Source organism: Mus pahari, chromosome 9 (genome assembly GCF_900095145.1).
Source record: "Mus pahari chromosome 9, PAHARI_EIJ_v1.1, whole genome shotgun sequence".
Taxonomy (NCBI): Eukaryota; Metazoa; Chordata; class Mammalia; order Rodentia; family Muridae; genus Mus; species Mus pahari.
Window position 1 is genome coordinate 6,212,459 of NC_034598.1, and position 15,648 is coordinate 6,228,106.

At 41.7% G+C, this 15,648-nt stretch overlaps 1 protein-coding gene across 1 annotated transcript in view; it reads right to left on the bottom strand.

Annotated features, from left to right (window-relative positions):
* The window catches only part of LOC110326717 (sodium-dependent glucose transporter 1A-like), a 22,082-nt gene that overhangs the window by 2,977 nt on the left and 3,457 nt on the right, over positions 1-15,648 (bottom strand). The window contains exons 3-6 of the mRNA XM_021205296.1: positions 14,641-14,835; positions 2,612-2,780; positions 997-1,113; positions 4-128 (exon numbers count right to left, since the gene is read on the bottom strand). Coding sequence (XP_021060955.1) covers positions 4-128; positions 997-1,113; positions 2,612-2,780; positions 14,641-14,835 — 606 coding nt within the window. The remainder of the gene's footprint in view (positions 1-3; positions 129-996; positions 1,114-2,611; positions 2,781-14,640; positions 14,836-15,648) is intronic.

Consider the following 15,648-nt stretch of genomic DNA (forward strand, 5'->3'; position numbering starts at 1 on the left):
TGCTGTACCCCAGGCCAACTTAGCCAGCAGGGGAGCCAGAAAGGCACCCAAGGCGAAACTGAAGTGCAAGGCCTGCATATGTGGGGCTCCTTTGTCCCCCCAGAGATCCAAGATGAGGACATTTGCACCTGCCAATGAAACATGGAGCAAATAATTTGCTAGACACAGTAACTTAGTAAAAATACACACAAAAAAATTACAAAAGGGGTGGAGAGTACTTTATGTACGGAATTGGCAGCCACTAAAGATTATTTATATATGAGAAAAGCACCCAGTTAGTACCTCTAACAGGAAACAAGAATGTCTGTTAGAAGCTGAGCTCACACTGTCTGGGGAGCTCCAGAGTGAAGCAGCATCAAGTCTGTGGCTCTTTCTAAAAATCAGACAAATACACAATTCCATTCTATCCTTTTCAACTAAAGGAAGTTAAAGCATAAGATAATCCCACCTTCAACTTCATCCTGACAGAGAAAGGAGGGGAGGGACAGGAAGCCGGAGTTGGGGCAAACAGACATCATGCATATTGTTCAAAGACATAAATGGAGATAACTTGGGAACAGTGTATGTTTCTCTGAATTCAGAAATGACTGTGTCCTCAATTAGAAGGCCATCTCATAGCCATCTCAATTCTTTCACCGCCTGTCTGTGGCTCCAACCTCAGTTCATTCTGATAAGCCATTGATTCTTCTTATCTTAATATGATCAAATTCCGTCTCACAATGAAAGCCCTTTAACCCACACTGTAATTACCCACAGGGAAGGAAGGGGTCCTTTCCCATTTGGATACTACAAATCAATACTCTCAAACAGGGAAATATATTCTAGTCCACTTAACCATTAGAACTGGTGTCCTAGTTGGCACAAAATACAGCTGCTAGAAGGGTAGGTTTAAATGAGTGAACCCATGACCATCTCAGTATGTCATGTCACAAGGCTATGCAGGTAACAATGTAATTTTATCCACTTTCCCAGGTGATGACAGTTGGAGTTACTAACCTGTATCCAGAGCACCAAATGAGACACCAAATACAGACATCATGGCAATCAGTAATGTTGCCGTCTTGCAGAAAGGAATAAGATAAAGACCAATTGTGGTAGCCAACATTGACATTCCTAAGAAGGGGTGAGAAAGTCAGTAATAGAAACAGTATTCCCACAGGGGCAAGCCAGTGTCTCAAAGCAAAAATGAAAGTAAAGTCACATTAAAACTGGATAATTATGGAATTTATACAAATGGGTTATGTCATGTAAATCTTATATTATCATTATGGATTATAAGGTAAAAGTAATTCCTGGGTGTGGTGGTGCATGTCTTTAATGGTAGGATTTTGAGGGGCAGTGAGTAGGTGGATCTCTTGAATTTGAGGCCAACTTGGTCTGTGTAATAAGTTAGACCCTGTCATATCCTGCCATCCACCCTGAACTCTCTAGCCTTTTATCCAGAGGCGTTTCCCTACACAATCCAGCCATTTTGCATTTTGGCTACCTGATCCTTTTGTACCCTTGTCCTCTTGACTGTTGTATGTGGTTCCCCTCTCTTCCTTTTCCCCTCAACCCCTCACCCCCATCATGGTCCAGCTCAGTCTGGCCATGTCCACTCTGAACTCTCCCAGGTGTCTCTGCCTCTCTGCTCTTCCTTTTATCTGTAATAACTTGCTCCTCCACCGTGCCTAGGAGCAGTCATGTCCTTTGCTTTGTTTTGTTTTGGGTTTTTGGACACAGGTTTCTTTGTGTAGCCCTGGCTGCCCTGGAACTCACTCTGTAGACCCTCCGCCTTCCCAAGTGCTGGGATTGAAGGCATGTGCTACCACTGCATGGCCGCAAGAGAGTTTTGATGTAGTCGGGCCTTAAGCTTTATTGTAGTAGCATTGGGATTAAGGTCATGGTTACCAGACAACTTCTTTTTCCAAAATTGTACTTAAATGCTAAAGGATAAAACTGCTTGGTGTCAGACTCTTGAAGTTTGAACCAATCCAGCTAACTAAGTCATGTTGAACTGGGTTTCCTTCTTGCTTCATAAGGGTCATTACTCTGCTGATCATGATATTTGCAGGGATCCCCCACCCCCAAAATGATATAATATTTTCCTTTCTTCCACAGGTAGTAATGTGAATCTAAATATTCCATAAAGAAAATCAATTTATTCAATTGTGAGTATAGTAAGAGCTTTGTCAATTTTTTTTCCAGAATATGGAAAAGCAGACTGGGTTCATGGCTGATAGGTAGAAAACTATGGACAAAAATACAACCTATATCAATTACCCTCCATCTCCTGCCTCTTCATGTTCAATCCACCTGAGCCTGGCAGGTGTCAAGGGCTCATTCTGAGCTCTCTGGCCCTGGGAGCCCTGCACTACCCCCACATATGCAGAGTTGTGTGGTTGATCAGTGTTGAGAGTGGGAAGTGTCGCCTCAGGATTTCTGACACAGGATTTCTGAGCTTCCAGAGGGATCAACACAGAGTCCCTCCAGCTGCCAAGGCAGCAGGCACAGGCGTGCGGCTGCCAGGGAAGGCACTCACACACCACCCACTTCTGCTGTGGAGTCTGCATCAAGCTTGAGCTTTTCATACTTAGTGTCAAGTTGTAGACAAATGTTGATGCTTACTTACCTAAAAGTAGAAAATGATTCATGCAGTCGAAAAGCACCCCACCAACCACAGAGCCACAAAAGTAGCCGAGGGCCCGGCCAACAAAGATGTCAGAAAGGCTGCTGATATTCTGGTTCACACTTCTTGCCAGGTCTGGAAATGTGGGTCCCAATATGGCAACAGTCATTCCCTGAAGTTAAAAAAAAGATGCAAGGTTTACTTGTAAACAAGATAATATTCATTTGTTTTTTATCTACTATAAAAAAGTTCTGAGGAGTGAGTTACAAAGCAGAAAATTATTTTAAGGCCCATTCACAATAAGCAAAAAGTTTATAATGATGTTACTAATATTACTAGAGCCATAGACCTTAGTTGATTTTCCTCATTTCAAAGTTTCTCCCCTCAAAACTATTTAATTATTTTAAAAATATTAAACATTTATTTACTTTTCTTTTATGTTTGTAAGTGTTTTAAATGCATGTGCACCATGGTGTGCAGTGTGCTTGAAAGCCAGAAGAGAGAATCAGATCTCTGGGAACTGGGGAATCGAACCCATGTCCTCTGGAAGAATAATAGCCAGCATTCTTAAGTGCTAAGCCACTTCTCCAGCCCCAATCTGATTTAACTCTTGTAGCTTTCCCCATTTAAATAAACATTAATGTGAAACTGGAGATATAATTCACTGGTAGAGTATTTGCCAACCATGGTCAAGTCGACATTGGATGTCTAGCTTGACAATATATCAATGATAATAAATCTGGGTGGAAGTGTAGCACAATGGTGCAGTGCCTACCTAGCATGGACAAAGCCAAGGATCACTTCCCAGCACTGAACAAAGCTGAGTGTGGTGGTGTATATCTATAATCCCAGCATTCCTGGGGTGGAGGTAGAAGGATCAAGGAGTTCAAGGTCATTTTCATGTTTATTGCAAGTTCAAATTGTGCCTGGGCAACATGAGACCTCAATTCAAAATAATAAAATAATAAATAAAGAAAATTTATAAAATATAAATTTATCGTAAGCTTGAAGTACTTTTGAAATATATATTAAAATATATATTTGAAATTGTTTTCAATATTGTGAGATATGCTATAATCACTAACATGACAATTTATATGGCAAAAGTTTAAATTACCAAATTGTTCTCATCTTACATTTTTATTTTTAGTGTGTGTGTGTGTGTGTGTGTGTGTGTGTGTGAGCCATGTGTTTGAAAGTTCAAGAAGGCCCAAAGAAGACTTCTGATTTCCTGGAATGAGAGTTATAGACAATCTCAAGACACCTGACATAGTTTCTGGGAATGAAACAAGGATCTTCTGGAAGAACAGCAAGGAATCTGAACCTCTGAGCTCTATTCCAGATCTGGTCTCACTTCTTATATCATTAGAATGGTAATTTTCTGGTGCACATGGGGTTCTACACATGTAGACTACATAGGAGACAAGACAACTGAACTTATTTAAATCAACTCTACTTTTCAAAGAAAGCTTCAGACATCAGAAGCACAGAATGTCAATCTTCCTTGCAACATATTACAGGCATAGGTACAGCACAACTTTAACAACAACTCTAGTCTATAGCTGCCTTGGTATTAACAGTCTAACCTAACCTGTTAGCACACTGCAACTGTGTAAACCTATCTCTTATAGCACATGGCCAATTTCAAGGGCTACATAACATGTGGTCATGTCCAAATAATACATCCTTCTTCTGTCTATAATAAACCTTCCTTTCCCACACTCTTGGGTAGGGTTGCCTACTTCCGTTGGCTTGAGGAGCTGCCAAATTCACAATTAGTGTCTTTGCTCAAATGAATTCTTACTAAATTAGACCTCTTGGCTTCAGGTGGATGATTGGGACTAGACCTCTATTGATCATGACAGCACCAAACACTCGAACAGATGTTCTGGCCAGAGTTCCCTGATCCCCAAGATCTCCCATGACAGCCAGGGTCATGAGCAGGTTTCCCCTTTGATTAGGATGATATAGATGTGTGTACTGAACTGTTGACTGCACTTCCGCACTTCATACTGGATTAAGTCCAGGATGCCTTTCAATCTGATAATTAACTGGACTATATCCAACCAGGGGCCTCAGGCAGACCCTTTAAAAAAGTCTGAGGAGGAGCTGGGAGTCTGCTAACTTCCTTAGCTTCATTAACATCTCTTAACTTCATTAACAAAGTTTATGGACCCAGAACCTGTGCACTTTATGGAAAATGAGTTAACCCTACTAAGGGTACCATAGACTTGTAGTAGACAAAATCTGGGTGTTTGCTTAAATTGTTCACTTAGAAGGAGCATTTGAAAAGTAGAGCTTTCCGGCTGCAGAGATGGCTCAGCAATTAAGGGCACTGAGTGCTCTTCCAGAGGTCCTGAGTTCAATTCCCAGCAACCACATGGTGGCTCACAACCATCTGCAATGAGATTGGATGCCCTCTTCTGGTGTATGTCTGAAGAAAGCTACGATATACTCATATAAATAATAAATAAATAAATAAATAAATAAATAAATAAATAAATAAATAAATAATATTAAAAAAGAAAAAGAAAAGTAGAGCTTTCAAAGATGCCACAGATTGTGTCAATAAAGGCGGCAGAAGTCAATTGCTGGGCCAAGGGGGAAGGTGGGACTTCTGGGGTCCAGGAGAAGATGAGGGGGGAAAGAGGAATTCAGTTTTTGGAATGGGAAGATGCAGCAGCCATGTCAGATCTTGGGGGGCTGGTAATGGTGGCCTCCGACACCAGCAGTTGAATAGGTAGCCAGTAAGACCCCAACAATTGTGCTATCTGGCTAGTTTTAAAATATTAAAACTGTGCTAGTGTTTTCCATCCACGGAGCAAAAGTGGGCTGGTGGGAGAGTGATCTCAGAGCGAAGCAAGAACACAACCCTGAACAAAGGAACAAGAATGATTTTTTAAAATTACACGCAACATAAGAGCAATAGAATTTTTGTTTGTTGTTTATTTTTTGTTTTGTTTTTTTGAGACACTTTTTTTTCTTTTTAAGATGTACATAGCTCTGGCTTTCCTAGAGTTCAGTCTGTAGACCAGACTGGCCTTGAACTCAAGAGATCTGCCTGCCTCTGCCTCTTAAGTGCTGGGATTAAAGGCACTCTGCCTTTTCCTGGCTCTGCCGAGACTTTTTAAATGAAAAAATTAATATCTGTTGCTTATATGTTGAAGTATATCTGTCTATATTTATATGTACTATACTGACTATATTGCTAAATTTAATTTAATTCTTTATTCTTTTCTTTAAATTTATCTATTTTTATTTTATGTGATTGGTGCTTTGCCTGTATATGTCTGTGTGATTGTCAAAATCTTGGAGTCACAGATAGTTATGAGCTGCCATGTGGGTACTAGAATTTGAACCTGGGTCTTCTGGAAGAGCAGTCAGTTTTCTTAACCACTGAGCCATCTCTCCAGCCCCTAATTTAAATTTAAGAATTATTTTATTTAAGAAAATAGAACCTGGACCCAGAAAGATGACCCAGCAGTTAAGAGCCCTTGTTGTTGTTGCAAAGGATTTGGTTTGATTCCTAATACTAACATAGTGGTTCACAACCATCTATAACATTAGTTACATGATATCTAATGCATGTTGTGTATATAAATATATGCAGACTAAGCACTAATACACAAAGAATAAAAGAAATAAATCTAAAAAAATAGTATTACAAATGTCTTTAAAAAAGAGACATTAACCACATTCTTTTGGCTTTATATGATTTGGGTAGTCTGATTAATAAAACAGAAGTTTTTAAATAGATTTTTAAAAAATATTTTATATTTTTATAGATTTTTCACCACTAAATATAATATAATATATACTTATATATTATATATCTATGTCTATCTATCTATAACTTTTTCTTTCCTTAGGGTTACTATAAATTAAACTAATCTGTTGTATTTTTTTCAGCAGGAAAAACACCACATGGAGCTACTTGATACCTCACATTTGTCAGCATCTCAAGCACAAGACATAAGAGAAAAGTCTCTATAAAAGATTTTTCTCATCACGGATGTGCATTTCGGAGTAGGAGAAATCACATAGTGGTTTCTCTCTACTTGGCTGCTCTCCAAGAGGACCTGAGTTCAACTCCCAGCACCCACATGGCATCTCACATCTGTCTGAACTCAAGTCTCAGAGGATCTGACACTTATTCTGCATCCTTGGGCACCAGCAATGCATATTGTATACAGGCATACATGCAGGCAAAACACTGACACACATTTTAAAAATATTTTTAAAAGAAACATTCAGTTAGAGATGAGAGAAATCTGTACAAATAATTTAACCTAGAGTTACCAAAATCAGAGGGATGCCAAAGGACTAGAGGTAAAATTATTCCTTTTCTATAGTTTCTTCTCACAGAGACTAAAGTTTGGGACTATTAGTAAACATATCTGTACCATACTGGCATGTTATGCTTCTTTTAGGAATTATAATCAATAGATCTAGGAGTCTACACATGACTGGACAAAATTGACAGTGACACATTTACTATAATTGGTGGAAACTAAGGTTAATACATTTTAAATAACCAATACATGAAAATAAGATTACTAAAAACAAGAATCTCTATGCAATTATACAAAGATATGTGCCTTTTGTAAGTGTGGTGGTTTCAATGAGCATGGCCCCCAGAGGCTCCTATGTTTGACTAGTTGGTCCTCAGTTGGTTAAACTCTTTGGGAAGGATTAGGAGGTGTGGCCTTGTTGGAGGAGGTGTGCCATGGGGGCTTTGAGGTTTCCAAAGCTCACAGCACTCTCACTTAGCTTTCTCTCACTCTGTCTTGTGGTTGTTGTCTCAACATTTAAGTTTTCAGTGATGGCTCCAGCACCATGCTGCCTGTCTGCCTGCCTGCCTGCCTGCCTGTCTGTTGCCACACTCCCCACCATGATGGTCATGGACTCTAGCCCTTTGGAACAGTAAGTCCCAAATTCATTTTTTTCTTTTATAAGTTGCATTGGTCGTGGTGTTTTATCACAGCAGTAGAAAAGTAACTAAGGGGAGATTGGTACTAGGAGGTGGACTTTGCTGTGGCAGGCCTGACCGTGCTGGATATTTGGGGAATGTAGAAGACTGTGGGACCTTGGACTGGGAAAGCAGTTGGATGCTGTGAGTGAAGCTTGGAAGACAGTAGTGCTGAGAGCAGTGTGAACTGTGGAGCAGTGTGAACTGTGGAGCAGCGTGAACTGTGGAGCAGTGTGAACTGTGGAGGCTGAGCTCAAGAGGCTTCAGAGGGTAACAAATATTAGCCACTGGGCTCTTTGTTATTCTCATGATATTTTGTCAAAGAATGTGGCTAATTTTTGTCTTGCACTAAGAACCACTTGAGGTTAAATTAAAAGGTTATGGGCTAATTTTGTTGGTAGAGGGTACTTCAAGACAGCTTTAGTATTGACGCGGTCACTTGGTTATTAGCAATGACTTCTATGCAGATCTTCCATTAAAAAGAGCAAGAAATGGGAGCTGGAGAGGTGGCTCAGTGATTAGGAGCACTGACTGCTCTTCCAGAGGACCTAGGTTCAATTCCTAGCACGCACATGGCACCTGACAACTGTCTTCAATTCCAGTTCTCACACAGACACACATGCAGGAAAAACAACAATGCACGAGAAATGGAAATAAAGATAAATAATTTAAAAAAATAGCAACAAATGGGCAAAGGAAACACAAAATAGTCAGTTTAGGGAGAAACAGAGCAGCAGGAAATTTGATATTAGAGCCAAGGCTTGTGCTGAAAGAGATGAGAAGAGGTCTGATGTAAAATGGAATAAAGGAAGCCATGTTCTCAGAGCAAGACACCACCCAGCTAAGCTTCCACCTTATAAAAATGAGAGATTCTGCAACAGAGAAAAGCTTAAGCAAATGCAATTCAAAGAGGGACCATGTCCCACCAAACAGGCAGCAGAACTTGGTAGCTTCAGCCACATGATTCTGGAAGGATATAGGAGTATAGGGGCTGTGGAATCTTCCTTCACCATTAAGTGAAGCTCTAATTAAAGTTGCTAAATCCAGGCGTGTGGTAAGGGGTTTCCTTTCATGGAGGCCCAGAGAGGCCAATGCATGAAGCAGTAAAGTGAGGCCTGGGTTGTGCTAGAAACCCCACCCAATGTGCCAGCACTGTGGGATAGCTTCCAAGGAGAGCTGCAGGCAGGGAGTGGAAACAGCCTGAGAGAGAGAAGTGTGTTGTAGTCAGCAAAGCTGGAAGAACAGAGCCGTCTCTGACACTGGACCAAGAGCTACAGGATTCGGAGTTTGCCCTGATGGTTTTTATCTTGCTTTGGTCCAGTATTTCCTTACCATCCCCCTATTATTCTCTTTTGGGATTGTAATGTACAGTCCGTGCCATTCTATGTTGGGAGTACGTGATACGATTTTTTGAGTTTACGATTAAGATATTGCCCTGAGTTTCAGAGACACTTCGGACTTTCAAACTGTGTTGAGACTGAAAGACCATGGGGACTTCTGAAGTTGGAATAGACGCATTTGGTATTGTGATATGGCCACAAGTCTATGGGGGTCAGAGAGTGGAATGTAGTGTTTGAATGAGAATGGCTTCCATAGATGTTTGGAATACTTGGCCCCCAGTTAGTGGAACTATTTAGAAAGGATTAGGAGGTGTGGCCTTATTTGACGAGGTGTGTTACTGGGAATGGGCTTAGGAATTTTAGAAGCCCTAGACATTCCCAGTGATTATTCTCTCTCTGTCTCTCTGTCTCTGGTATGTGGTTGTTGTCTCAACACATAATACCTCAGCTACTGCTTCAGTGCCATGCTTGCCTGTCTCTGCTGTCATGCCCCCTGCCATGGTGGTTATGGACTCTAGTTCTCTGAAACTGTGAATCCCAAATAACGTCTTTATTTTATAAGTTACCTTAGTCAAGGTGATCCTTACTATCACCAAAATAGTAAGGAAAATTGTAAAGTGTGAAATGCATGATGAAGGAAAACTGAATTCATTTTTCTCTGAGTTCTCTAAACAAAGAACATATGGCCAAAGTAGAAAGGATTAGAGTCTGGCAGGACATCTATACAAGAAGAAACTGCAAAAAGAACACTCTGTGGACCTAGCTGGCTGAGAGGAGAAGAGAATTGTTTGGAAGTTTTCCTAGAAATTGAGCATTAATGCTAAAGCTCACTGTAGAACTAGGATTTGTTCTTCTTGGTTTCCGGGTACACTGAATGGTGTGCAATAGGAAGTATGAAGGATCTGCTGTCATTGTTCCATTTGAGGTAGTTGGCCCAAGAAACAAAGATTCACAGAAATGGCCAAGATCATTTCCTGTGATTCATGCTGTATTTGTGACATTTTTAAAAGCACTTTTAAGGATACCGAGTTGTCTTTACTAACAGATCCAAGCTTACCCCACAGTTTGTGATTTTTAAAATTTAATTTGAAGTGTTAATATCACTTTGGTTAAATGAAAGACTATTTTTCACTATGACCTGCAATTCTACCTTGATCAAATGTGTTAAACTTTTTATGACCTTCTTCAAATTAAATCATGTTTTTCTTTACCTTGAATTAATCTGAGGTCCTTCAGAAAGTCTTTTGGACTTTCTCAAGGACACGATCTATATTCCTATAAATAGAGTAGTGGCAAATTAAATGGGTGAAATTGATATATAATATGAGAAGCATAGTCAAATAAGCAATGTTAAGATCTCCTTGAGTTGCATTTATGTCTCTGTGTTAATAGTTCAGACATTACATGAGACTCGTACAAATGAAATGCTTCTACTATGCCACCAGCAGTCATAATTCTGATCCTTATCTTTAACTGTATAGACGAGCCTACAACAATGGTACACACATGTCGTCCTAAATAATCAGGAGGCTGAGGCAGGAGGATCAGCCTGGGAGTTCTGGCCAACACAAATGACATAGCTACAAGTCATATCATGTTTTGAGAAATTGTATGTGGCAGAAATATCCAAGTTTTCTTGTCAAGTGCTTCACTACTGTAGTGACTTTTCATCAGGATCACGTCATGGACATTTTAAGTCTTGTCGTGGGCAGTTGTTAGCTCTGTGTTTGTTTAGTGTTGACATTTGCGGAAGGATTCTAAGTACAAAGTTCTGGTATTTCTAAGGATGTTCCATGGAATAGCTAAAACTTATAATTCTAGTGAAGAAACAAAATGGCTCATAAATATGAAGCACAATTATTAAGTACAAGGGAACATGATTTGGCAGATTTTCATTCCACGAGAGCTAATGGTGAAATTATTGAGCTGTGCAGTTACAACAAACTCCACAAGATGGACCCAAATCAAATACTTATGTTAACCTAGTTAAGTTAATAAGCAGTTTCAGGCACCTGAAGTAGAAAGCAAATGGGTGTGAAGGATGTGGATGCATTGCCAAGCTTGGTCTCTTGGGTAGCTTGGATGGCTGCCTGGTGTTACTGGGTCCTCAGAGCTTCCAACAGCGAAAGCTCAGCACTCCAAGACTCATCATGGAAGGGCTGAAACAATTCTAACGTTAACAAACATCAGTGGATGGCTGCTTCATGGAAATTGCACAAAAGGCTCATTGCTGATGTCTGGTTAGTCACACTCATAATTTTGGTAAGATAATAAAAACCTTATCCCATAGAAACTCCTGGATGATTCGAACAGTTTGAGGTTTATTCATTTGCGAATTTCAGAGCTTCTCTTCTAGGTGGATGGAAGCTTTTCTATACAGAATGGCTAATGCTATAAACAGCTACCATGACAAAAAAATGTATTTTCTTCTCAGGATATATCCACACACACCCCCCTCAATTCTTCAGCAATAGCAATACTTGCTTCCTGGCACCAGTGTCACAAACCCAGTAACATTAAGCCAGTTCCTGGATGGGCCAGATTGTCCATCAATGGCGTGACCGATTGGTGGCAATTGGATCCACTCACATGGGAGAGCACAGACTTACTAAGCCTTGTGACAAAGCCCCTGCAAGGCCACACCCCCGGTGATAGGCTCCAAGTATCTCTCACTCCATTCAAATGAAGTGTGATGTGACTCAATGGTTAAGGCCGAAGCATATTCACCAAGTGAAAGAAATCTGTAGCAGCCAACTGAAGATGGCCTTGTACTTTCACGACCTGGATTCTGAACAATAGTCTTTTAGAAATGACACCATTAAGTGGCTTCCTCTGTTGGACGAGACCATACTAGTGTTTGCTCTGTTATCACAAAACATCAGAGCCCTCAGTCCTTGATTGACAACTCTCAAGACTCTTGAAACTATACATCTGCTGGGAACCTTATAGCAAACCTGACCAGGATTGCTTCTCCCAAGAAACGGAAGACATCCCTGGTAGGGACAGCTTAACTCATGGATCAAGACTGATCTGTTACTAAAAAAAACCTTTTCCCCCACCACCAACTGTCCTGATCCCTTCCACTTCCTTATGAGAAGATACGAAGTAGCATGGAGGCTACTCTAAGGCTAATGTCATACAGCAACAATACAAAGACAAATCAGCAGCTATTGGGTTTATGGACTAATCAATACCTCCAAATCAGGAAACACTGCTACTATGGCCAATGTTGCTTTGTGTTTCTAATCCATCACCGTGATCCCAGAGGAAGACGAGAAAGCTCTCTTGGATGTGTCGGACAGCACTACTCCGTGCCTCATACACTTACTAGGAATACAGCCCTGACTCTCCAATTAATAACTTAGACATCAGCAAATATAGGAAATCAGCCTCTGCGATGTCTGCAAGGGGTTGATTTTGAGCACACATGATCTATGGTCACATTTAGTGGTCACACTACATTCAGGAAAGACTCTTTCTGCTACATGATCCTCTGCACCTTTATTTCATGCTAAGGAACCACAAAATGTTTCCCACTGGACCATGTGCAAGAGCTATACAAACTTAGGAGTGAACAAATGTAACCAAGTTCCAGTGACCCTAGGTAGCCATGTTTTTTCAGTCCCCAAGGCCCAAGGAATCTATGGAGTATTTCTCTACTCTATCTGGGTTCTCTGCTCATTTAGAACTTGCTGTGTGACATAGTTCTTTCTTGTCTTCTGAATAGTTTTCCTTAAGGTTCCCATACTTCCCACAATCATACTAAAGTAGCCAATATCCAAAATTAGTTCTGGCCATGCAGTAGGAAATAAACGAGCTTCCAAACTTAGTCCCAGCCATGCCATAAATGTAAGTGGGCATCCACTGAAGGAAGTCCTGATAGTCCTGAATTCACTCTGAGCAATAGGTGCTGCTGCTGTGTGGTGCTTTAAGCTAAGATTTAAGTTTGGGGAAGTTTTATGTGTTGTAGTAAATCAGATCTCCCTATTCAGAAAAGTGAAAAACGCTCTCAGAAAGATAAAAGAGAACATTTATGTTCCTCAATTAGTGGAACAAAATTAAGCTTTGGATCTTCTTGCCCATGTTGTGAGCTTGTGTGTAGGCTTAGTAAAATACAATCTAATTTCTCCTTGATTTTTACTACTATCCAAAGAGTGGTGAAGCTGAGTGTGGCAGCATGAACTTATAATCTCAGCACTCAGAAGGCTGAAGTGGGTGGTTCTAAATGAATTTGAGGCAAGCCTGGTTTATGCAGCAAGTTCCAGGTCAGCCAAGGCCACATAGTGAACCCTTGCATTAAAACAAAGTATTGAAAAGGGGCAGCTGGGGATCTGGGTATAGATCAGCTGCGACTGCATGTGTGTTAAGTGGATAAGATCCTGGGTTCAGTTACAGCAATAATAATAATAATAATAATAATAATAATAATAATAATGTCAAAATAGCTGATGGTGTTGTTGGTAAATGTTACCTTAAGGAAACTTCTCAGAGAGGTGTAATGTCTGTGGAAGCAGGCGCAGCTCAGCTGGTTTGCAGACATACAGAACGGTGGCCAACCTGGCCACCCTCAGACTTTCTTGTTACGAATAGCTAAACCTGTCCCTAGGTTCCTGTGACCTGTTACCAGGCTGCCACAAAGAGACTTCAAGTCGGTGGATTTCACAGCTGGCTTTGGTCATTAGTCATCATTGGAACGCAAACAAAAATTCTGACCAATAGCAGGAGCAGAATACTTTGAACTCTCTCTTAATGTAATGTTTAGATTATTTGATTGTGCTCAGTTTGAGTCACAGAGACAACCATAATAAGGTCTGTACTGAGTTTTATAGTATTATTTTCTTGATATCATCATGCTGTAGCCCCCCAAGAGATGTAAACAGGGCTGGTAGTGGTGATGTATAAGTATAATTCTAGTACCCAAGAGGCTGAGGCAGGAGAATTTGGAGTCTGATACCAGCTTGGGCTATATAACAAGACTGTCCTTTTGGAGGTGGGGAGTCATAAATATTCCTAGTTGCCATCCCTTGTAACTAAACAGTAAATAAGAGCATGAAGAAAGCCTAAGAGTGCGATGAATTGAGAGTCTGATTGCACCGAATAGTTAATCAGGTGACAGGAAAGCTGCTCTGTGTTTAAGGTTTCAGTCAGTCTTTCCAATTTTGAGAAGCTGTTAAAAGGGCCGGGGGAATCGAACCTCCTAACTTCCCCAGATCACATTTACCAAGTAACAGGGATTGGCAAAAAGCACTTCCAATGTAACATCTTGCTCTAAGAAAATGTCTGAAGTGCAGCAGGATTGATTTCAATAGAATCGTGGGCAGAGTAAGACCCATTCGGGCTCAACCATTAAAACACCCGTGTGACCAAGAAAAAGCCGCTTTCCTCTTGGGCCTATTTGTAAAACCAAGTGGATGGCCACCCAGAAATGGAAGTGCTAGAAAAAAAAATCAGTTTATTGTGTAGTTAGTAATAGTTCAGAGTGCGGTGGCTACAGAACCAGGCAATGCTAGGAAAGTTGGCTGCAGTTAGAAAACAGTGCGATTAATTTCGAACGGGACCGCAACCCTTAGTGATTAAAATAGCGCCCATGAGACAGCTGATGAGCCTGAAGTGCCCAGTCACAGAGCTTGCAGGCAGCGAAGGTGAGAGTCCAGCTGGGAAGGGCAGGTCCCCTGCAGGAGGCTCGCGCCCCAGCCTGGGAGGGGGGCAGCCTCAGCTCTCACCAGCCCCAGGAAGGCGGCATACAGGACCGTGGTGGAGAACCAGCGCAGCACGTTCCTGGCGCGGACACTCCGCCGGAAGGCCACCACCTTCTGGTCATTCTGCGCTGGGGTCTCGGTCTGGAGGAGGCGTTGCCCAGCAGCCGCGGCCCCGAACCGCCGGAACTCCACTTCCAGCTCCAGCTTGGCGACTCCAGGCTACTGGGTTTGCCACTGCCGAGCTTTTCGGCAGACCCTCTGGAGCGCTGAACTCAACGTCCTTCTAGATCCGGGAGGTTCCGCCTAGTGCCACCTTGCCCCAGGAACCTTTCTGTTTTTAGGTCAAGGAAAGTTGGACTTCGAACATGCCTGTGTTGCAAGAAGAAGACATTCAAACCCCATCTTGCACAAGCCAGTGTGAGCACGTGATACTAAAGAAGGCTCCACCCAATGAGGGTGGAGTCTCCTGCTGGAAGCGAAACGTGGTTACCCTGGAGACCTCTTGTCGCTCTTGCGCTGCAGCATCTCACCTAGCAGAACCGCAGACACCAGCTGACTGATGGTTGCCGCGTGGTGGAGAAATCTGGAGGTGCAGCTTCGAAACAGAAGAAATGTGGCAGGCAGGCCTTTAATTACAGCATTTGGGAGGTCAACACAGAAAGATCCTGTCTGGGATTTCTGAGTTCGAGGCCAGCCTGGTCTACAAAGTGAGTTCCAAGACAGCCAGGGCTATACAGAGAAACCCTGTCTCGAAAAACAAAAACAAAAACAAAGAAAGAAAGGGAAAAAAAAGAAAAAAGAAAAAGAAAGATCCTGTCTGAAAAATAAAGCAAAAAAGTGTGAAGCTTGTAGGTGCCTGCGTTTCTCTAATCTCACTAGCATGTTCTGCTAAGGAACTGTAAATGCACCTACCAGAACCACTTGGAGCCATCTAGCACACTCAGGACTACCTGCCCTGCCCTGCCCTGTCCTGTCCTGCCCTGCCCTGCCCTGCCCTGCCCTGCCCTGCCCTGCCCTGCCCTGCCCTGCCCT